The sequence below is a fragment of the Stegodyphus dumicola genome, chromosome 4 (assembly GCF_044657685.1).
Source record: "Stegodyphus dumicola isolate Sdum_Otavi_A_Nest chromosome 4, ASM4465768v1".
Taxonomy (NCBI): Eukaryota; Metazoa; Arthropoda; class Arachnida; order Araneae; family Eresidae; genus Stegodyphus; species Stegodyphus dumicola.
In genome coordinates this window covers 127937093-127960618 of record NC_140771.1, presented here as the reverse complement: position 1 = coordinate 127960618, position 23526 = coordinate 127937093, and the positions used below count along the sequence as shown (strand labels likewise).

Below are 23526 nucleotides of genomic sequence, written 5' to 3'. Positions count from 1 at the left end.
TAGACAGAAATTAGACCAGAAATGCGAGTCCTAGTAATTAAAGAAGTTAATAAGGAAACTAAAAGAAATAATAGTATACATTCAGCCCAACGTATGTCATACATAACTCTGAACACTGGCTGAATTCTTCGCCACTAAAGGAAAGTAAGAAGAAATTAAAATAACTAACTAAACATGATAAAGTATTAGTAAAAACTAAAATATAAGGAAATAGACAAAACAACATGAAAAGAACATATAAGTGCAAACATGAAAAAAAATTCATAAACACGAACTTAACCAACACAACCAACCCTAAACAAGAACATCGACTGCCGGGCAATTACTGTTGATAGTTTTCATAATTGCTCAAGAAAGATTTTTAAAATCGGTAAATTTTGAAAATGGATCACTAAAATTAATTTTGAGCTTATTTCTAAAATCTTGAAATAATAAACATCTCGCGAGAAAGTGCTGCGCGTCCCCCACGTCTCTACAATTGAAGCAGAAGTTTAAATCTCAAGAGGTATTGTGGAAATCGCCCATGTCCAGCCAATAATTTATTTACATCCTATATCATTAAAAGTAACGTGTTCTGTTTTCCGAGTAATATTTAAATTTACAAGATATTTTATACGTTTTTCGAAAGACAACCATTTATTTTCCCACTCTTTAAGGTGATATTTATAAATTAGTTTAATACTGATCTTTTTAGAACTCTGGACACATGAGCTCTTCAGAAAACTCCCCAGAGCAGCCTCTTTAGCAAGAATGTCAGGTCTTTTTTCTTTCCTCTATACCCCGTATTAGCCTTAATCCCGCCAAATGTTATATTATGATCCTTATTTAATTCCGAAACCAAAATGTCGTTTATCATAATATTATTACTGTTCACTGATTTTAAAGCATCCAAGGAAGATAATGGATCAGTAAATAAATAGAAGTCATGGTTTTCAGAAAAATATAGCGTTTGTATGCATTTCAAGGCTGAAGGGCCGTTCAGACTGGGGTATATATGAGCTAATGGAGTCAGTTCTATATGTCGACCAGCTCCGCTATATCTGCAGCTCAGATTTTTGAACTCGCTGCCGTATGGGAAAACTCTGTTTTTGGAGATGGGTCGACTGTGTCAGATATCTCCGTTAGCTTAGATAAACCCCAGTCTGAATGGCCCCTTGAGAGTAGGGCAGTGAGCTCGGCCTGATTTACAGAATTAAATGAGCTCAAGCCCAGTTTCTCATGATGAATTTCCGTACCATAGTAATAAACAACGAAAGCCGAGCCCACTCCCTCTCTATATCCAGAACCATCAGTATAAATTTCAAATTCACGAAGTTCAAAGATATAGATCATTTAAGGAAGTATATATCTCTCAGTGGGGTGAATTAAGATGATAATTAAACTTAAAAAACATGTCAGAAAAAGCAATATTATCTTCATAGTTTATAAAATATTTAATTCCAGTTCGTAAAAAGGCTTTATCAAAATAAAATTATAAATAATAGAGAGATGGGCATTCTCGCTAGAGCACATAACACCTCACCCGAAACAGTTTTGAAACAGCGAGTGAAAGCAAACAGCCAGGTCTAGCTTCATTCTTAAACGTAGAAACTCCCCCGCCCTGGAGCCCCAATCAATTATACCATAAGTCATAGAAATAAATACATTATTAGGTATACATTTAAAAATATTAAATTTAAGAATCAAGACATTAGAAGAAAGTTTTCGTCTATAAAAATTTAGGATTACATCACAACGCAAAGGTTTTGGCGTTATCGGTATACACTATTCGGCACAAACCTCTTCTCGCTATGAACCGTCTAAATGCAAGCAAAAATTTTTCTGTGGACAGGTCAGCTGTAAGTTCTAAATGCACGGCTCTAGTTACAGCACAGGTAAACAGTAAAACGTAAGTCTTTGATAATTCTCTTCCACTTTTCACGTACAGTGGACCCGCGTAATCTATTCCGGAGTTTTCAAACGGAAAGGCTTCTCGGCATCTGTCTGGTGGGAGAGATGCCATATCTTGCATGACAGTTTCGTTCGAAATATTTTGCAGACATTGCAATTGTACAGAACACTTCTAATTTTTCTACGAGCCTTCAGCAACCAAAACTTATCTCTTATTTGATTTAAAGTATCTGCTATTCCTCCGTGCCCTACCACCTGATGACTGTGAAGAATGATTAGATCAGTCAAATGATCTTTGTCTTGCAGCACGATTGGATGTGCTTGTTTGTAATCCAAATTTGAATTTTCTAATCGTCCACCAACACGAATTACACCACGTTCGTCTACAAATGGATTGAGGGACTTCAGTTTTGATTCTGAACTTAATTCCTGGTCGTTCTTCAATGCTCGTATTTCATTTGTGGAATTTCGCTCCTGAACACGTTTGATCCAATAAGTTTCTGCCATTTCCAATTCGGTAACCTGCAAACATCCTGATAATTTCGAGGTATTTTTAACATTGTTGATAAACCTTAAGCACCACACAATAATTCGGTAAATTCGGTGTAAATTGCTGTAATTTTGGGCTTTAAATAAATCTTCAGAAGGTTCGGTAACGCATGAATTCACGAAAACTTCCTTCGATGTTTTTCTTAGTTCCTTGTTGGAATCTTCAATATTCTTTGTTGAAAATAAATTTGGATTTGGCCAGTGTTCCATTTCTTCTTTTAACTACGTGGGCCCTTCCCACCATATGCTATTCTGCTTCAGATGTTTGACATTTTCACCTCTAGTTAGCAAATCAGCTGGATTATTTTCACCAGGCGTATATCTCCAGTTCAAGACATCTGAATTCTTATGTATTGCCTTCACTCTGTTCTGAACGAGTGGCTTCCATCTTTTCACATCACTTCGAATCCAGTGTAACGTTATACTAGAATCAGCCCACATATATACAATTAAATCAATGTCCCGAACTTTCTTTTGGATGTATTTCGACAAGCGGGAGCCTATCAAAGCACCCAACAATTCCAATTTGGGAAGTGATAATTTTTTCAAAGGTGCTACTCGTGATTTTGATGTAATGAAGCTTGTATGAATGACTCCATTTTTCGAATAACGGAAATACAGAACAGCACCATAGTCCTGACTCGCATCTGTGAAACAGTGTAACTGTAAACCATCCTTTATATCCCTTTTCCCTGCACCTGCAAACTGATGTCTTGGTATTTCCAAACTACAAATATAAGCTATTTCATCACACCAGCTTTGCCAATTCTTTCTGAGATTTTCTGGTATTTCAGTGTCTCATGCTATCTTTTGTTCCCATAAATCTTGCAATAAAATCCTAGCTGGAATGGTGTATGGATTAAAAAACTCCAGTGGATCAAAGAAACGTCCTACAAATCTCAAGATTTCTCTTTTAGTGGGTATGTTATCTATTCTTTTGGCATCTTTTACCAAATCTTCAATTTCTATCAAATATGTATCATTTGACCTATTCCATATGTATCCCAATACTTTAGAACAAGTCGAATCTTGTGAAAAATCTTCTTCATACCCTTTGTAAATTCGTTTCATTTGTTTTCCACTTCCGCATGTTAAATCCACCTTCTTTCAGTATGCGTTTAATATATTCCGATTCCTCGAATGCTTCTGATTCTTTATCTCCTCCAGCGATTAAGTCGTCAAAATAGATATTTTCAGTTAGCATGGAAAATACGTTCGGATACTGTGACTTGTGTTTGTCAGCGTATACATTAAGAGTTGCTCTGAGAAGAAACGGACTAGATGTTGCTCCAGAAATTACTTTTGTCATACGAAGAGCCTTTATTTTGGTTCCATTTAATTCACCATCGTTCTATAGAAACTTGACCGCGTTTCTGTTTTCATTAGCAGGAGAAATCTGCAAGAATGATTGCTCGATGTCATCTGTAAACGCAATTAGATTTTGACGGAACTTAAGGAGTAATTCCAGTATGTCTTGGCACATAATGGGACCTTGTCAAGATGGATAGGCCTCTTGTCATTAAACAGTCATTTAATGACAAACAATGCTCCGCATGTGACGAAGCGTCAAAAATCATACGGAATTTTGTAGTTTCCTTGTTTTCTCTTATAACGGCTTGATGTGGCATAAAATACGTTTTTGGTCCAGGGAAGGCGCACGATATAACGATTGTTTTCAAATTTCACAGATCTTTTAAAATTATCGAAAACTAAATTATCTTCTAATTCGAGTTCCTTATCCGAATAATAATTTATCCTCATAGATTCGAGCTCGCAGAGATTCTTTAGCAAACTAGACAGTGATTCGTTCTGTGTATCTTTATTAGTATGAACGACAACCTTCATCGTATTCACATTAGTTGAGGAAATTCTGTAATTCCTTTCTGTTCCACTAATGGTCCAACCCAATTTTGTTTCAACCGCTACTAAGGAATTAGACAATCTGTGAACCTTACCCGTAACTATTTTCCAATAAAAATCCGCTCCTATCAGCAAAGAAAATTTCCGCATTTTATTCCCTTGTTCCCATTCATCGTATGCCCTGTTCTTTTAATAAGATTAACTATTTCATTTCTGGGGGAATGAATATGTGATCCATTAATGACAGGAGTAATTAATGCTTCTATTTTGATTTCATATCGATACTTGTTTTTAACATTCTGCGCTTCAGACGTCGTGCAACCGAAAGAGAATATTTTTATTTGTTCTTCTCCAATCACCGGAAGTTTTAATTTCTTACAGATGTCCTCCCTAATAAATGTTCGCTGCGATCGTAAATCAAACAAGGCGCGAACGCTTTGCTGGCGCCAATTGTCTGTGTTTATAATTTTAACTCGTACTGTCATAAGAAATGAGTTATTTACTGATACGCAATCGGAAACAGAAGAGACTACTGCCCCTTGGACGGGCCTCATGTCTGACCAACACCTCCTTATAGAAGGAAGCCAGGACACTGAAGCGAGAGGAAGCTCTGACGTCACAGGCAGTCGTCTGACGAACTTCGCTCCTTCCAACAAGCTCAAAGCCCCGTAGTATTTGCGAACGATGAACGTGTGGCGAGTCTTCTGAATTTTTATATTAACTCTTCTCGTGATGTTATAATTTCGTAGGATGAAATACGACGTGTCGTGAAAATTATCCAAAAGATCTTTTGAACCTTCGAAGTGAACTTTAACGTAGAAATAAATAGACAAGAAGTCTGCAAAGCAAAGATGGCTACTAAGGATAAAAAGTAAGTCAGATTTTGTTGCATTTTTCATGTTTTTTTAAGTCTTTACTAGTTTTTTTTATTAATTTTATTGATACAGTTGTGGTATTTGTTTTCGTTATTAAATTTGAGTTTTTTGACAAGAAGTTTATGGTTAAGTCTCGCCAATTGTAATAACTTCAAAGAAATATTTTCCTTCAAAGCTAACAATTTTAATCATGAAAATTGTAATATTAACTTTCTCTAATTTCTTATTTGGGTACAGATAAATGTGAATGAAATAAAATTTCACTTAACAGGAAGAATTCTCAATGTAGTAGTTATATAAAAGTCAATTTATGTGCCAAAGAAAAGGAGCTAACAAATAATATTAGGTTTCATTTTAAAATGTTCATATTGATTTATATAAGTTTGGTATCAATGTATTTAAAGTAACTGATTATATTCAACACTCAGTGTTTGATACTCCTAATTATTTGCCAATGTTATAAATTTCTTTAAATCTAAATAAATTGTAATCATCATGATGAGCTTTCTAAACATTACAAATTACTTAAACAATTATATTGATTAAAATGAAAGCATTTTAAATGGTATTTAGTTATCTAAGTACTCGTTTAAATCATAGGGCTTACTGACTTTTATTACTAAATGTTTACATATACGTAACTATTATTATGAAAAGTTAATTTTAAAATGGCATTGTAATTAGTATATAGTTATCAAAGTACTCATTTAAATCATAGGGCTCCTTGACTTCTGTTACTAAATATTAACATACATGTAACTATTGTAATCACAACAATTTAATTTTAAGCTATTTTGTTTTATAGGTGTGTGACTTTCATTTTTGAGTGGATGAAGAAGCACAAAAAATGGAAATGTATGATGAGGAATCAGCAAAACCCATTAAAATCCCAATTTCTCGGCAATATTTCAAAAAATAATGTGTTATCTCTCAATTTCCTGATGGCGCATCTTACATGTCATTAAAATCTGTATAGAGAATGTCGTCTGAAAAGATGATAGCTCGTTTAGGAGAGAAAGCAATAGAAGAAAAATTATAGACAAAAGAAAAGTATAATGAGCTATCAATTACCTAGAACATCAAATCTATAAACATTTTATACATCTCTGCATACTGAAAATTCAACTATGTTAAATGACATTTTAAGTGACCCAACTCCAGAAATTCTGAAGTTGGTAGTAATAAATGAGGATTGTTTGTGTTTTCCCTCTAAAAATGTGCTAATGTGTTTTCCCTTTAAGAATTAGTAATTTATACTCGTAAACATGTTTTAAAATTAATTAGTTTTAAAATTAATAGTTCTTAAACAATTATATTAATTAATAATCAAAGCATTTTAAATGGTATTTAGTTATCTAAGTACTCGTTTAAATCATATGGCTGACTGACTTCTGTTACTAAATGTTTACATATACATAACTATTATTATGACAAGTTAATTTTAAAATGGCATTGTAATTGGTATATAGTTATCAAAGTACTCATTTAAATCATAGGACTCCTTGACTTCTGTTACTAAATATTAACATACATGTAACTATTGTAATCACAACAAGTTAATTTTAAAATTTGGCTTGTGTTTTAAGTGGCGACTAATTTTATTGCATAAATATCATTCAGTTCATTTGGTAATATGTTTAATCATGATAAAGAGTGTTTCAACATGCTTACAAAATGAAATGTTTGTAATAAGTGCTACTGTTATAGTGGGAAATAGTCATTATGTTGATATGGACATTTATTGACTGTTTCATATTCAGATCACTTGAAAAGTGATAATATTGAAAAAATAATTTCTGTGCTCAGAATTTATTGTCGTGTAAACATGTATCTGTGTTGTGTTTTAAGTGGCGACTAATTTTATTGCATGGCTGTTTAATTGTGTACAAAGGGCTGTTATAATATTTAACTGTGTATGGTCGAGGAATAAATTAATCCATTTTACATTGAGTTGTATGGGGGAAATTGTTTCAGTTTATAAATAGGAACATATTACATTTAGGTTTTACTGTATTTCAATAACTGTTACGTGCTGTCTGTCTGTTGAACCAAATCTCACAAAATTTTTAAACATGTGTGTGCTCACTCTTTGCTCTTTTTTGATTCTGTCAAGAGCATAATGTAACAGGTTGAAGCTTTAGAATATTTCTTTCCTGATAATGCTGATTTTTCTTAAACATAGTTTCTTATTATTGAGTTGCAGATAGAAAATCCTGCATGAAACTTTAATGTATGCTCTTCATGAACACTTCTATAATTCAATTGAGTATTACTGACAGTCCTCCTAAATTTAGCTGTCATTTTGGTTTTATGTGTTAAAATCGTTTCTGTGGATTACATTTATATACTTCATAATGATGAGAAAATTAGTTCAGAGCTGTTTAGTATATGGATTTGTGTTAGATTATGTATGAACAGTGTATTTGATAGTTGCAACGTTTTCCATATATTAAAAATAAATTGAGTCAACTTGATTCATTTTTTTCATATATGCAAACGTATTTTGATTTTTTGCATTAATTCAGCTAGCTTATTATAAGATTATTCATTTAATCTTAGTTCAGAGATCATAGTTCCTCAATAATTTGAATAGCTGCTGCTTTTATATTGTGAATTGAGTATTAATTAATAGTTTTAAATTGTGGTAAAATGTGCTATCCTGATCATTTTATTGTATCTTATGATTATAAATTCATTTGAAATGGACAGAGATTTATTGCTTTAAAACTTTGTGGAGTGTGTTTAAAAAGATGTTACTGGTATGCTATAACTTCAGTGTTACTTTGTTATTCTGACTGTTTGCTTAGATCTGTAAATAAAAAATTATTATTTTCATTTGTGAAAATTCATTTTCAAGTTCTGATATACAACTAATATAATACAATTAAGTATATATGCAACTAATATTATTGATTTTATGGATTTAAGTAATAATTTTAAATTGCAGTGTTGAATTATTTGATAAACAAACCTCTAATATATTAATTTCTTTGAAACTTGCAAGATACACAGCATATTATATTTAAAGTTTGGTGCATTTTTATAATATTTACTTTTAAAGACAAATTACTGGTCTGAAGAAAAATGAGGTGGTAAGTAGTAACTTGTGTGCAGATAATCTGGAAAATCTTTTTTTTTTTTTTTTTTTTTGCATAAATATTAGAAAAATATAGTGCAACATTACGAATGGCAACTTAAAACATTAAATTATGAGATTAAAGCAGAAATTCCTTTTTGAGTTAGTATTGCTGATTTGAACTTATTAACTGCTATGTTTAACTTGGATGTGTAAATAATTCATTAGTTAGCCTAGAAATTAGAAGCAGAAAATTATTAAATTTACGTAAAATTTTATCGTGTTAAACTTTGAAATAATTTATTCATTGTATATAATACTAAAATATTTCTTCTGCCTAAATAAGAACAATCATATATTTCATAATGTTATGTGCTACAGTAAGATATTTTTTCTTACAAAAACGTATTTATCATAAACATTATACTTAAAACTACAGAAAAAGGACGATCTTAAGGAAATACTTATCTTTTACAGAACGCTTGCAATCCTTTTTTTTAAATTTAATTATTCTTTAATAAGCAGGGAAGTAGATATTTTGATAGAAATTAAACCATATTCCAATAACAACTGTCATCATGCACAATATGTTTGTTAGTAGATTTATAGGAACAAGTTGTTTTATATTTCACAATGTTTCTCTGTGAAGTAATTTTTTATAATTTAAAATAGTTTTGACGGTAAACGTCTTTAGTTAAATCATGGTCAATATTATTTATGTTATCTTTGAATATAACCTACAAGGTATGAATGTTTAGCATTTATCTTTGGCCAAAGAATTTATAAAAATCTTATTTATTTATTTTCTTAATATATTAAAATCCGAGAAATATTAATCGAAAATTGAAATCGTAAATTCGAAATATTAATTGTTTTGCGTTATAAACGACAAAAGTGTTGAATCTTTGAATAAAATTCAACCCAAATATCTATATCAAATAGTGAAAGCAATGTTGTTAAGTGCGGCACTAGCGCGTAACCTATTTCGTTTCTTTGCCTTCTCGGAGTTTCGACTCAGACGACTACTTGTGACGTCACAATCCAGTGTCCTGGCTTCCTTCTGTTAGGAGGTGTTGGTCTGACGCGTTCGTTTCGTCAGAATGTATCAATGATGTCCTTTTTTTCTGGCACAGTCTTTTGACATGATTCTGACGTATGATTTTCAAAACAGAATATACCGCTATTAGAAAGTGATGTGTTAACGCTGCCGCTGAAGGAATTCTACGCTTATTATAATCCCGATTTCTTTCGTTGTCTCGAAAACGTTCTCGAAACTGCCGCTTATTTTCATAAGGGGATTTCTTTTCAGTGACTTCAGAATCTGTTGGCTTAATTAAAATCCTGTACGTTCTCGACTTTCTATTTCTTTTCTTAGAAAATTTAGCAAATTTGTAATTTTTGTCTGGTTATAATCTTCATATTTCCTATTAAATTCTAGTGCTAAATCATTCTGAATCATCTTTATTAATATAGGATACAATAAGGTACTGTACGAATCCGGTAAAATACTACACGATTCTAATCCTCTAATTTGTACTTCACAACGATCATATAATTTTCGAAGTGCTGTCACATCGCAAGACCTTTTAACTGGAGTCAGAGTTAATAAATTGTTCATGTGAGTATCTCTTATTAGTTCTTTGCGTCCGAAGCGATCTTTTAGTATTTTCACAGCTTTTTCGTAATTCACCGCTGTTAACGTCAACCCTTGTGTTGCAGTTTCTGCATCAGAAGTAAGAATTCACTTTAAATAGTTAAATTTATCTACTGCATGTAGACTTTCGTTTTCGTGTACTTCGTGTACAGCTGTCTTAAATCGTGCCCCAAACCCGGGGCAACTGCACACATCCTTTCCCGAAAATGTTTCCAGGGCCAATTTGGGGAGTTAAATTTTGTTTTGCGATTCAGTGACAGTTCCACATGAAATAGAATTAGCGCTATGTGGATTAGTATCTAAATATCTTTTTGCGCGTAATTTCCAAACGATAATTTTACTTTTATACTCTTCTCTAGACATTATTTCATCTTCTAAATTTGTTACATCAATTAAAGTTTCAATACCATTATCCGCTAAGATTAGTTCATCTTCTTTACTAATTACCGTTTCTTCAATTACATTTTATCCCCCTCATTAGCAATTTCTGTTTCTATCTTATTTATCAGCCGCGTAACTACTGCTCTTATAGCAGATCGTTTCTTTCTTAATTTTTCTAAATCCATGTTTTTTTGCTTTAAGCAAAATCTGTTAAATTTCAGTTCAAATTCAACCCAATAGCCCCACGTTATGGCGCCACAATGTTATTATTTATTTTACTTATCGTTATTGTTAATTACAATTCTAACTAATTAATCAAGATAAAACAAAACTGCTTACCTTATCCCAATGGGTTCTGCCAGGGCCACTGGTTGAATTGATCTCCTCTTTGCATCTCTATCAGCAAAATCTTGACGGGAATAATCCATAAATGATAAACACATTCTTTAAGCAAACATATCTTAATGAAGACGCAAACGGGTTACAGAATATGTACATCATGAAAAGGGTTTAAATTTGGCACGACGCAGCGCGCGACTTCTCCATTCCGAGTTCTCGTGCGATCTCTAAGAGAGAGTTCATAGTTCGAGATGACTTCACTCAGCCATCGGATCTCAGCAAGAGTTGAGTTGCAACAAGCATATAGCATCAACATTTTACATAAATCAATTTAGTGGATTTCAGTTAAGTACAATCAAATAGCTAAATAAGGCGTATTTATTATAAGTACAAAGTTACAATACTGAATACAGCAGAGCGAAATATGCTCAGACAATTCTCATTCAAATTACAATCAAGAAGAAGCATGTAACATCAACTTTTACATAGGACAAATCCATTTTATTTGATTCAAGTACAGTCAAACAGCATTTAAGAGACTACTGCCCCTGGGACGGGCTTATTATGTATACATTGCATTTAAGGCTTATTATGTATACAAAGCCAGCTGATATAGTAGTAAGGTAGAGCAAAGTATGCTCATACAATTCTCATTCAAATTACAAAATTGAAAATAACACAAACAAGTACCCGTGCAAGGGCAGTATCAAAAGATGCCAATGTGTGTGGTTTAGGACCCAAGAAAAATCATACCAATTTCAATCTTTTTAATGTATTCCAATTGTTCGCATTATGTATATACTAATTCTTTTTTTATAAACAATCAATAGAAAAATATAGTGTCCTAGAGACAAAAACCAGACTTTGTCAGTGCCTGGCCGGGTACCGCATCCACACCTCCCCGAAAGCTACTATGGCGTGGAAACACAACTACTATGGCGAGGAAACACACCTTCCCTACATTAAAAAGAAATGCTCTTGTGGGATCAAGGCGGTAACCGATAAGACAGCATGTCTGTAAAGAAAACCAATAGTATTCAGAATAATTCTACGAACGCTACTAACTACGAATTCGTGGTACGTTACATAACTACGAATTAAGCATTCTACGAACGTTTCCTCGGAATAAAAAAAAAATAAAAAAAAAAAAACGTAATAAGTCGTAATTAATAATTACATAATAAGTCAGAAGTAATAAGTCATTACTTAATAATATCCTTCATAATCCAATAGCGTAACAACGAGTGTTATGTTCGGATTCCTATAAGTATTTCGTAAAAGTGTCGAATATAAAAGTGTTTTACTATCTTATTTTTTTTAATAATTTAGAGACGACGGTCTTAATCTACAGATTAACACAATTACAAATCAAAATTCTAACTCACATAAAATAGATATCAACGACAATGACTTAATTAAGACACAATGACTTAGTTTAAGTAGCGTTATCTTTTACATCATTTGACAGTGTTTAAGGGATTACATTTGCTATTTTAAATTGTATAACAGTATTGAATTATAAACCAACACCAAATGACGTCTTTATTGTAACTTATCCGAAATGCGGAACAACCTGGATGCAAAACATCGTTATGTACATCTTCCGTAAAGGACAGGAAATGGATCATCCACATGATTTTCTTAGATTATGCCCATTTCTTGATATGATGGGAGCTGAAGGCATCTTTAAAATGCCAAGGCCTGGTGCACTTAAGACACATATTTCCTTTACTCACGTGCCATACTCGCCTAAATCTAAATATATCTTCGTTACGAGAAATCCAAAAGATTGCTGCGTATCTTTCTACTATCACACCAAAAATGATTTAAGCTATGGATATTGGGATGCTGAATTTGATGATTTCTTTGAACTTTTTATAAGTGGAGAAATAGAGGACAATGATTATTTTGAGCATTTGTTGTCGTGGTATCCTCGCCGTAATGATCCTAATGTCTTTTATACTAAATATGAAGATATGAAGAAAGATACTAAGAGCCTGGTAATCAAACTTGCTAGATTCCTTGGTAAAGAATACATCGATACGGTCGAGCAGGATAATACTGTGTTGAACAATATCCTAAATTTAAGCAGCTTTGAGTACATGAAAAAGCATTTATCGGATATTTATGAAATAGAACCTGGTTCACCTCTTATGAATGATTATGAAGGTATACGTTATGTGAGTGAGTTTATGAAAACTCTAGAACTTACAAAGGAACCGCCAAAGTCTGAATTCATAAGGTTGGAGATTGGAAAAATCACTTTTCCGACTCTCAATCAAAGAGACTTAACGAGAAATTCTTGGAGGAAACAAAGGGCACAGAAATCCAGCAGTGGTATACATTAGAATAATAAATTACATCTTTATGTGCTTTAAAAGACTGTTTATTAATTGCTTTTATATTTTGATATAGCTAAAATATATATGATTCGAATTTATTCAGAGTTAAGTGTATGCTTAATTTTTAATGGGTCTATCAAATCATTTTATTACTTTTCAAAACTGATTGGAATTTTATTACTCGCAAAATAAAATTTTCTTTAAAGCTGTTGGTTTTAGAAGTACTGTTGGTGTACAGTTAAAGTTTTTTTAAAGTTTTTAGTCTCTATTTGCATGTTGTAGATTTTTAGAGAATATTGTTCAATAGAAATATTATGTTTCAAGTATTCCAGAGTTCAGTAAAAGATTTTAATAACTATGTGAAATTAATGTAAAAACGAAACAAATGGATTACTTAAAGAAATACAGCAGAGCTGCTGATGACAAGCAATTTGGGAAAACTATTATGACAATGTTATACATCAGTTTTATTAAAGGATGTCGTGCGCACAACTGTTGTATTAATCGCTTAAGTTATGCAGTTTGGCAGCAAAAGATACAGAAATGAAAGAAAATGGCCAATTATTTCCCTGTGAGAAAGCGAATATCGTATTTTGAAGGCTCTCTAAAACGAAAACTTCCGCTTTGAGAATCATTGACGGGTCTATAAGAAATAAGGAATTTGCACGCTGTGATATACTTGCACTTATATGTAAACAGTTCTAAAACAAATTAATAGCTCTGTTGTTGCGAAGAGCTGAATTCAGAACCACCCAAATATACCGAATCCTGTTTCTTAAAGCGGAGATCCAGAAGAATTGCTTTCCGCTATAGTTCAATACAAGATATAATCTAAGTCACTCTGAAAGCTCTTTTCTTAACCAGCAACTCTATTTCTGGTGACACGACCAAGCCTTAAGTTTTTAATCTGACGCGCCATTAATCTTACCAAAAATTCTCATTTGAGAAAGAGAAGCAGTTAGTTCCTGGCATCTGAAGTGTCTGAAGGAAAGATATTTAATACAATCTGAATAACTGGAAGCAGCAGATTTTTAATTAGTGTCATATTTTATTGGACGCGAGTGTTATTTTTTCCTCTTTTATCTGCGGTAACCTATCTCTCTGAAACTGCAGCGCCCCTATTTAGATTAAAGATTTCTGCTTATCATTCTCCGGTTTCTTTACCTGAGCTTGGCGATTGCCGTTTAGCGGACGAAAAATTTTGCCGATTACCAAACCAACCTCCTCCTGCAGTTACATTAACTAAGAATAGAAGACTAACTAAGAAAGAAATAAACTAAAGAATGTAATTATGTAATAAATGGAAGTGTTTAGCAAAATTTGAGAACTAATTGTTTTTATTTGCGATTAAAATTGAATTTCTCTTAGGTCCTTCTTTAATTAATCTTGGTTTTATTCTGAGGGAACACAAAATATATCAAATAAAATTAAAAAAAAGTAATTAATGGCTTATTGAATTACGATCCATTCTCTCTTGCTTCGCTTCACTTGAGGAAATAGTCATCAGGAAAAGATGGTTAACATTCTATAAACAAACGTGACTTTAAAAGTGTGACAAAATTACGAAATTCTTTTTACCAATCTTTTAACTTGGGAATACTTTGTTAAGATTTCATAAACATGTTTATGTATTAAAGCATTGTGATGGATATTATTTGAAAAAAATAGATTTCTAACATTCTCCTGGAAATAAGTATCCTTTAATAATTAATTCGTATTCTTTTCAGTGTTATATTAAGTATTAAATTTTTAGATCATGCTAAGACTATTTTGCATAGTATTCAAATTATTTCAAAAAGGAAGAAAAAATATATGCTAAGCTCCATCCTCCTTAAATAGATAAGAATAAAAATGTTATATTTAAATTTAAAAGAAGAACGAGACGGAGAAACTTCAAAAATATCGATATGTAGTTGATAAAATACACATCAGAGAAATGCATTTTCGTCTACACAATCAGTTTTTGTAATAAAAAAATTAATACTTTTTAGGTACATTTTTGAATGACAATGCTAAGTGGATCATATCACATAAGATAGAATAATGATTTGAAGTTAAGAAGGAAATATTTAATTTACATCATCATCCTGTGATATATTCTGTTGAAAATAAGTTGATAATAATCACCTTCATCGAACAAAATGCCTAGCATCATAATAACTCAAATGAATGACTACAACGAAAGTAAAATTATAATCTTGAGTATAACTTTTAATTTTTTTCCTAAATATTTTGGGCTTTTATGTTATAAAAACAAATTATAATAAATTGAATATAAGCAGTAAAATATATATTACAGAAAAAAATAACGCACACGAAAGTGATTAAAAACTTACTGACTGTCAAATGAAAAAAGTGTACTTTTTGAATTGTTGCTAATATTTTCTTGGATTCATGCAAGCTTTTAAAACACAGATTAATATTGACAGTATGGACTTAAACGGACTTCTTGATATTTGTGACGTAATAATGCACCATAATATATCCTGTATTAGAAGTTTCTACTTCTGGGTCAGGAAATATTGCATTTTTGAATTTTATATTTCATTCTTTAGCAAATGTGTTCGACAGGCTTTAAATCTGATCATTTAAAGGTACTTTTTATTGTTTCTGAACTCAGAAGGGTGCATTCTACAGTGAATATTTAGAGATTGAAAGTATATGAATACTATATGTACTTTATATGGAAATCGAAACGAAAATCATAATTTTGTTAAAATTTCAATCATTAAAACTAATCTGATTCATATTACTTTAGATAACAATAACAATTGAAATAAAATATCATTTAATTAATTTACATCTAAAATAGGTGCTTAGTTTTGCGGTTGTCGTGCTATTAAAAAAATCTTTGAGCAAAATTCAAAATGGGTATTCAGAATTCAAAAGCTAGAATTTTGACTTGCAATACCCTTAGAAGGGCTGATGGAATCTAAGAATTCTGTAGAAGATAGTTAGAAAACCACTGGCTTAGAATCTGCAATCTGAAGCTGCTTTCATCTCTAAACTCATTATATATTTTTAATGACAGCAAATCAAGCAGTTCTCATTAGCAATTATAAATTATGTAGAGATAAAAGATGAGATCTTAAAGCAGGTTAAAATACAGGCAAAGATTTCCTGACTTCACTTGTCTGTTTAAAAGAAGCAGATTTAATTACTTCGGTCACTAAATAATTGAAAGCTACACTAACCAGCAATTTCAAAAGGTTCATAGAACATTGCAGCTGTCTTTGTTTGTATCCAAAGTAGCTAACTTTATTTCTACCCAAAGTTTCCTTGAGCTGAATACTGAAAATTCTGCAATTATTTCCAGCGTTCTTGGCATGTGTGCACAGGACTTTGTTTGAAACAAAGAAAGTATTGTAATCACCAAGCATTTCGGGTATCATAACGGAAATATCCATTTTGATCATTCCCGAATCCATTTGGGCGATTTTTTTCGATTGCACGCGTGTGTGACGACTGTATATTTGGATAGAATACAGAACGCAGTTTTTCCAAAAATAAATGGTAAAATGGATTCAAAAGGGATTTTTTCGTGACGTTTACACGTAAACGTATATATGCATGTATCTCAAAAACTCATATACGTACGTATATGCATGTAACGTATATATATGCATGTAACTCAAAAACGATTTATATACATATGTATATGTACACACCCTGGTCTTACTCCTAGTTATGGAAGTATTTTAAATGACGAAGATAGTTATATTTTGGCAATATCAAATTTTAAAAAAGTAATTTTCAACAAATAGCGAGATCTAACTTTTAATGCGGTCTCCCGTTTCCTATACGTATATTTGGGATAGTTTCATACTCGTTATGAAAAAAATATCGATATAAGAAATTTGACTTCCTTACGACAAAGATTAATTGAGATATTTAATTTAAAAATTTGCAGTTTTTGACGTCATTTTGAACTTGTACTGAGGAGTCGGTTAAATTAAGTTAGAATAATTCAGGGAAATAAGTTTAAATGAAGTGAAATAAACGTATATAATTTAGTAGGCGTACAAGGAAATCATGCGGTGTCCACATCAGACATTTTTATCTTTGAAAACTGGTTCCCATTGTCATTTAGTCATTATTCATAGAACAGCCGACAAAGCGATAACATCTACTAACCGCAAAAAAGGTAGGTGTTTTTAAAATTGTATTTTAGTAATAGAAAATTATTTTGATTTCACATCTGTACTGTTTTCTTTTTTTTTCCTTTAATTTTTATAAAAAATAATTAACAGATTGCTTGAGAACTTTTTTTTTTTTTTTTTTGTCTTTAACAGCAGAATTGTCGCTGATTTATTTATATAATCACTCAAAGACTAGAAAGACTCGTCGAGACTCAAATATAAGATGAAATTTATCTTTTTCTACTAACATAATGAGAGATCCCATTTAACCCGGAATTAGTCTATTTAAATCAATGTTAAAAAACTTTAAGAACTTGCATTTTGATTATAATTTCAATGCAGAAAATAAAAAGAGATTCAAAAACATTTAATAACGCGAATATTATTTATTTCGAAGTAAATTGATTCTATCGAAATTAAACAAAAACAATTTAGATAAGTAAAAAAATGTAGTAGTATATGCAGGTTCAAAAAAGGTATCATTAGGAACGTCTTATCTAAAACTATGAAAACTAGTTTCTTACGTTAAAATTAATGTTTCTATAAATGTGTAGAATATGGTTTTTAAATGCAGCACTTCATACATAATATAGATTTTAAAGTGTATATTAATTTCGTCTTACTTTGAGCTGTGTTTTTCTATCAGCAAGCTATAGTCTGTTACTTTAAACACTTCAAGGCAATTTTCTCCCCCGAACTATGCTTCATAACACGGAAACAAATATCGAGTCTCTTAATTTGTTAAAATCACTTAATTCCCTCTGTGTGGGGATAATGACGCACATTAAGTTCGTAAATGAGGGAAGAGTCTTTGTCACCTTGAAATACCTATTTTAATCAACAGTCTATAGCAAATTTTCTTTTCCTGTAACTTCTTTCAAGTTGTGTAACCCTCAAGTCAACCTGATAATGAACACTTTTATTTGAACTTTCATCATGGCTTGTGTTACTTCTTTAGATAGAAGTCGAATCAGCTGCTTGCAAGTAACGTATAATTAATTCTGTAAAGAATTAAAAAAAGTATTTGTTAAATTCTGAACCATACGCAGAATTTAACAAATATTTTTAATAAGAAACGAATTTAAGAGAAATTTGCAGAATTTAACAAATAATAACTCTTTTTTAGTTACAAAACGGTTACTGAAGAAACGTTTATTAAACGTGCAGAATTTAACAAATACTTTTTAAAAACTTTTATTGAACGACAGCTTATCATTCAGAAAAATCGAGATGTTCTACAGAGGATGTTCGCACATTTTTTAGACGATTTTGCTTTGCTCTAAAGAAAAATCTTCTGCTTAACTACAACTATATTTTTGAAAGTACAAATTATCGCCTGCTACTTGACAGTTTTGTTTTCATGCAAAATGTCACTTTTAAAGAAGCAATGGAGGAAAAGCTATGTTTGGCTTCTTTTCGAAGAAAATTATTCGTATCTATTTATTAAAAAAAGCTGTGAAAACCATGGTTTTTCGATAGGTAAAACTATCAAAAAGAAAGGGAAAAAACGTCAAAGTTTGGCTTCAAGGAGAAAAATTGTTCCAAACACATATCCAAGGGGAAAAAAGAGTGTTTTGAATATTGCAAAGGTAAGATCCTTAATATTAAAAGAAATCCGCCAAGGAGAGTTGCAAAATCGTTAAAATGCTAAGTGTCAACTGGAAACAAAATAATTAATGTCTATTTGAATCTGATTAGGGCGGAAAAATATAATGCGCATCGTCTTTCTACACGACATATCACCGAATATAGAACGCGTTGCAGAATTCTTCATGAGAAACATTTGTCCACATAAAAATGAGAAAATATTGCTACTACAGATTAATCTTGGGTGTATTTAAATGATGCAAAGAAAAGAAATCCATTTATGTTCAAAGAGAAGACAAAAATCTTAAAAATGGCTCAAAAATATCTGAAGAAAGTTTTCAAAGGGGTTTATGATTGTTGTTGGTTCTTGTTATAACGACAAATAAGAATTAAAGAGACTTCAGTAAACGGTTAAAGTAGACTCTACATGTTATCAGGAACATATTTTTACCCAATTTTCAAATATGAAATATCTTCGCGTTACCCACAATGCCATCCATCAGCAGGACTGCATCAAGATAAAGCAAGCTGCCATACGTCAAAATCCACTGTTAATTTCCTGGAAAAAAGATTAAACAAGAAACGCGTATCAAGGTTATACCCTTCATTTATATGCCTAGTAAACCACCTGATAATTAACTCATGGATGTTTGCGCTTTCGGACTTTTAAAAAAGCGGATTGTCCAAACGTCAATTTACAACACTCCTTAGACTTTGGAAAGCTGTTTGGAAAGATGAATGGTATAAAATACTTCTACAACAAAAGGTACAGCAAAGGCTTCGATACAAAAAAAGGCTTAATTGTCTTCAAAATTACGCTGTACAAAGATAGTAAAGAATAAGGGTTACCAAATAGAGCATTTAAAACACAAATATTTAGGTAAAATAGTTATGTAAATACAATAAAACCGTGTAAAATATGTGCGAACAGCCTCTGTAATATGAAAATTAAAGAAAAAATTTCAAAGACTTCAGGAAACGGTTAAAGTAGACTCTACATGTTATCAGGAATGAACGAAATCAGAGATAAAAATTGAAGGAATTTCATTGGAAAGCGTTCAACTTCTGAAATTTGTTAACATTTAAGAGAAATTTACAAGATTTGATAATTTTCAATGATTTTTTGAAAACCTGTGCACACAATAATCCCAACCTGTCAGACTTTATAGAATTATAATATAATACTTAAAATATTCACTAAAAGGTAAAAAATATGGCATAGTGCAATATTAGTGCAATATATAGTGTTTTTACATATCTATTGTTTATTTATGTGCAATATTAATATTACTAGTTCCTATTTTATTATCTAGTGGTTACAAGAATTGAAAAGATTATGGCTAATGTTACCAAGAAACCTAAGTATCAAATCCTGTATGGTATAAGAATTCCAACCGGTTTCTCTTTTAAACATTTCACTGAAGCACTGAATTATAAACCAAAGAGAGATGATGTTTTTATTGTCACTTATCCAAAATGTGGGACAACGTGGATGCAAACCATTATCTTGTACATTTTTCGGAAAGGTCGTGAACTAGATTGCCAAGAAGATTTCCACAAACTATGTCCTTTCCTTGATGCAGTGGGAACAGAAGCGATATTTGCTATGCCAAGACCTGGCGCGTTGAAGACTCATCTTCCTTATTCACTCATGCCATATTCCGCTGCTGCCAAATACGTCTTCGTTGCGCGAAATCCTAAAGACTGCTGCACATCCTTATATTACCATACTATAAGTAAACCTGGATTTGAGTACGGAGATGCTGAATTCGAGGATTTCTTCGAACTTTTCATGGGTGGCGAGGTAATATATAACGATTATTTTGACCATTTAATGTCATGGTATCCTCATCGTAATGAAAGCAATATATTTTACATCACGTACGAGGATATGAAGAGAAATACGGAAGAGGTAATTATTAAAATTGCCAAATTCCTTGGCAAGGAATATATCGATGCAATTGAACAGGATAGTACAGTCTTGCGGAATATTTCGAAATTTAGTAGTTTTGAGTATATGAAGACATATATTCCAATATCAGAAGCTCGAGAAGCTCGCAAGTGGAACCTTGTCAGAAAAGGAATAGTTGGAGATTGGCGGAATCATTTTTCGGAAGGCCAATCAAAGAGACTTCAAGAGAAGTTTTTATATAGAACAAAAGGTACAGAGATCCAGAAATGGTTTTTAACAGAATAAAAATGCAATTTACGATATTAAAAATATCATTCTTTCCTTGTTCTGTGAAGTAAACCTTGTTTCCATTTTTACTGAGTAGAAATTTAATTCCAGTGGAATTGAAAAAAAATATTTTGACTTCTTTTTAAATTTTTTCTTTGAAATATGTAATAACTCCAAAGCATAAAATATAAATGTTTTGTTGAATGTGTATTGTGATTCAACCGAAATGTACTAATTTATTTAAGATTAATTTTTTATTCAAATTTTTATTATTAAACATTTTAGCTATTACGCATACTATTTTATCATATCACAATATTATTTGCTAGACATGAGTTTTAACTATATTTTAATAATAATTTTTGGTCCTAAATTAAAAATATATGCAGGTAGTGTACATATTACTTTTCTGAAATTTGCTGTTCCCATGATATGCATATCTATAGCTTCACTCATCAATTTATAAAAATTAGTAATGTAAGTTATGCTATTTATATATAATATATTGTTTTTTTAAATAGAAGCTATTATTACTATCTAATTGTAGTAACAGATTCATAATATTATTGCGTTTTTTTTTTTTTTTTTTTTTTTCTGACACCAGGTTCGTATAGGGTTCGTGAGGATTTGGAGTGTAATGACGACAGCACTTGATGAAGTATCAAAACACTTTATATAGCCAGTACTAATCAGGACAGCTCCAAAATCACGTTACAGTCGTCGAAGAACTACCATAAACACGCTGACACAATCAGCGACACAGCCTTTAGGTTATCAGGCTGTAACGGTGGAGACCTTCACTGCAAAGCACCAGAGTACAGCTCCCGACTCTGCTCGATCGTTCACGCAACTCCACGTACTCTCGAGACTCTCCACGCTACAACTCGGGATGCATTCGACGACACACAGAGCACGGCTCCCGACTCTTCGGTTCAGTTGTTCCCGGAGCTCAACACGCTCTCCCGACGATGCACTAACCGCGATACACTAAGAGGCTCTTCGATGCACTCGACGACCAACTCGGCGCTAGACTTCGAGACACTCGCTCAATGACTGACTATCAGCTCGCTAGACGAGGCACACTCTCTCGCACTGCGGACCAGCAGGGTTTATATAGCTTTCGGCTTGTGTTCGAGAACATTCTGGGCTAAACCCGGTAAGAATTCGTTCCAGAAGGTTCTCCATCCGTCCATGGCACATTGCTGATTTTGATGCCAAATGGGCGATTTCTCGCCAAATGTGGCAACCCTGCCTTCTTTTTGCCGTTTTATGGCAACCCTAAACCAGCTTTGCGGGAAAGCTTTCTTACCGCGCCTGGACATTTCGTACCAATATTGATATCTCAAGAGGATTACACATTTTCAAATATTATCAAATTATTTATTCAGATAATAGAAAATTAACCATTGCAGTTATAATCTTAACTTGGAAAAATACAGGGGGAAAACTGTTTTTGGAAAGGATAGATAAATCTTCTCCGTCTGTTCAAAGTGATGAAATCAGTCTACTTCTTTCAATAATACGAATCTAGGAGGAAATTGGAAAAAATATTATTCAGCCTTTCAGAGTTATTTGCTGATTAAATAGCTATTTCATTTCAGTCAATGAGTTCCAGTACTACAATGTCCAACACAGGAAATTTAATTCTGCAGTATTATAATACACGAAAAGCGTCGATATTTTCCAAGGAAAACCCTTTTCTCATTCAGCGTAAATCAAGTATTCTTTATTGCCTTTTTGGAATTCAATAACCTGATATTTTTTAATGGATAAAGTATTTTCGTAAGGGCCTGAAGCGTTAGATTACAATTCTAATTGATTGCCAGCTTCCAAAGTTAGTTCTTAGTTTGTTTTCAAACTATTCGATTTTTCTCTTTTACAAAACTAATACACAAATTAATCAGTTACTTTTGCTTGATTATATTTTAAAATCTAATTACCGTATATACCCGCGTATAAGTCGATACCGCGTATAAGTCGATCCCCCCACTTCGACATAAAAAATTCGTAGAAAATAAAAAAACCGCGTATAAGTCGACCCCCCACTTCCGAAATCGATCGAGAAACTTAGAAAAAAAATTTTTAAGTATTACATTTATTCAAAATCATCTGAGAAAAAAAAAGTAAATATACGATAAAAAATACCTTGGTAAATAAGCAAAATCAAAATTCTTCAACGTCCGATTCATGGTCAGATTCGCCAAACATTTCATAGAACTCTTCTGTCGTCATTGGCTCGTCATCATACATATTTTAAGTCTCGAACTCTGTATTGCTACAATCACTACTAGACGTGTACGCCTGTTAACAAAAGTATTTCATGAATGAACAATAACTATTATAAAGACTTATACGTACGTAAAAACTATCTGCATTTCTCTTTTCTTGGCGTGTTGGCGAAACTTTTTTATTGCTCTATATTGATCGGTTGTTCGGGGGCTGAAAATTCTTTGGTTTAATCGAAACTTACTCTAGTTAAAGTATGAAACTCTGTGATTAGTTCGTCACATAACTTAAGTCATGAAATTACTTCAAGTAAGTGACTTATTTGATAAGTCGTCCAATTTGAGTGCGGGAAGAAAACAACTGCATTATATAAAGAAATTTTTGAACTTCCGATTCTTTTAATTTTTTATAGCCCCGCTTATAAGTCGA

At 32.1% G+C, this 23526-nt stretch overlaps 3 protein-coding genes and 1 pseudogene across 4 annotated transcripts in view; all 4 read left to right on the top strand.

Moving 5' to 3' along the window:
• Positions 1-21079, top strand: part of LOC118202314 (sulfotransferase 1C2-like) — a 31115-nt gene extending 10036 nt beyond the window's left edge. The window contains exons 1-2 of one of the 2 annotated variants that reach the window (XM_035374479.2): positions 17053-17110; positions 20006-21079. In XM_035374479.2, the coding sequence (XP_035230370.1) occupies positions 20029-20889 (861 nt within the window). In that variant the 5' untranslated portion in view covers positions 17053-17110; positions 20006-20028 and the 3' untranslated portion in view covers positions 20890-21079. Of the gene's footprint in view, positions 1-17052; positions 17111-20005 lie in introns of those variants that run through there. The other variant, XM_085815426.1, reaches the window with a different exon arrangement.
• Positions 1-23526, top strand: part of LOC118184249 (sulfotransferase ssu-1-like) — a 116805-nt gene that overhangs the window by 10036 nt on the left and 83243 nt on the right. The window lies entirely within an intron of this gene.
• The window catches only part of LOC118184250 (sulfotransferase ssu-1-like), a 79360-nt gene that overhangs the window by 10043 nt on the left and 45791 nt on the right, over positions 1-23526 (top strand). The gene's annotated exons all lie outside the window — the stretch shown is intronic.
• Positions 8952-12977, top strand: LOC118202316 (sulfotransferase ssu-1-like; annotated as a pseudogene).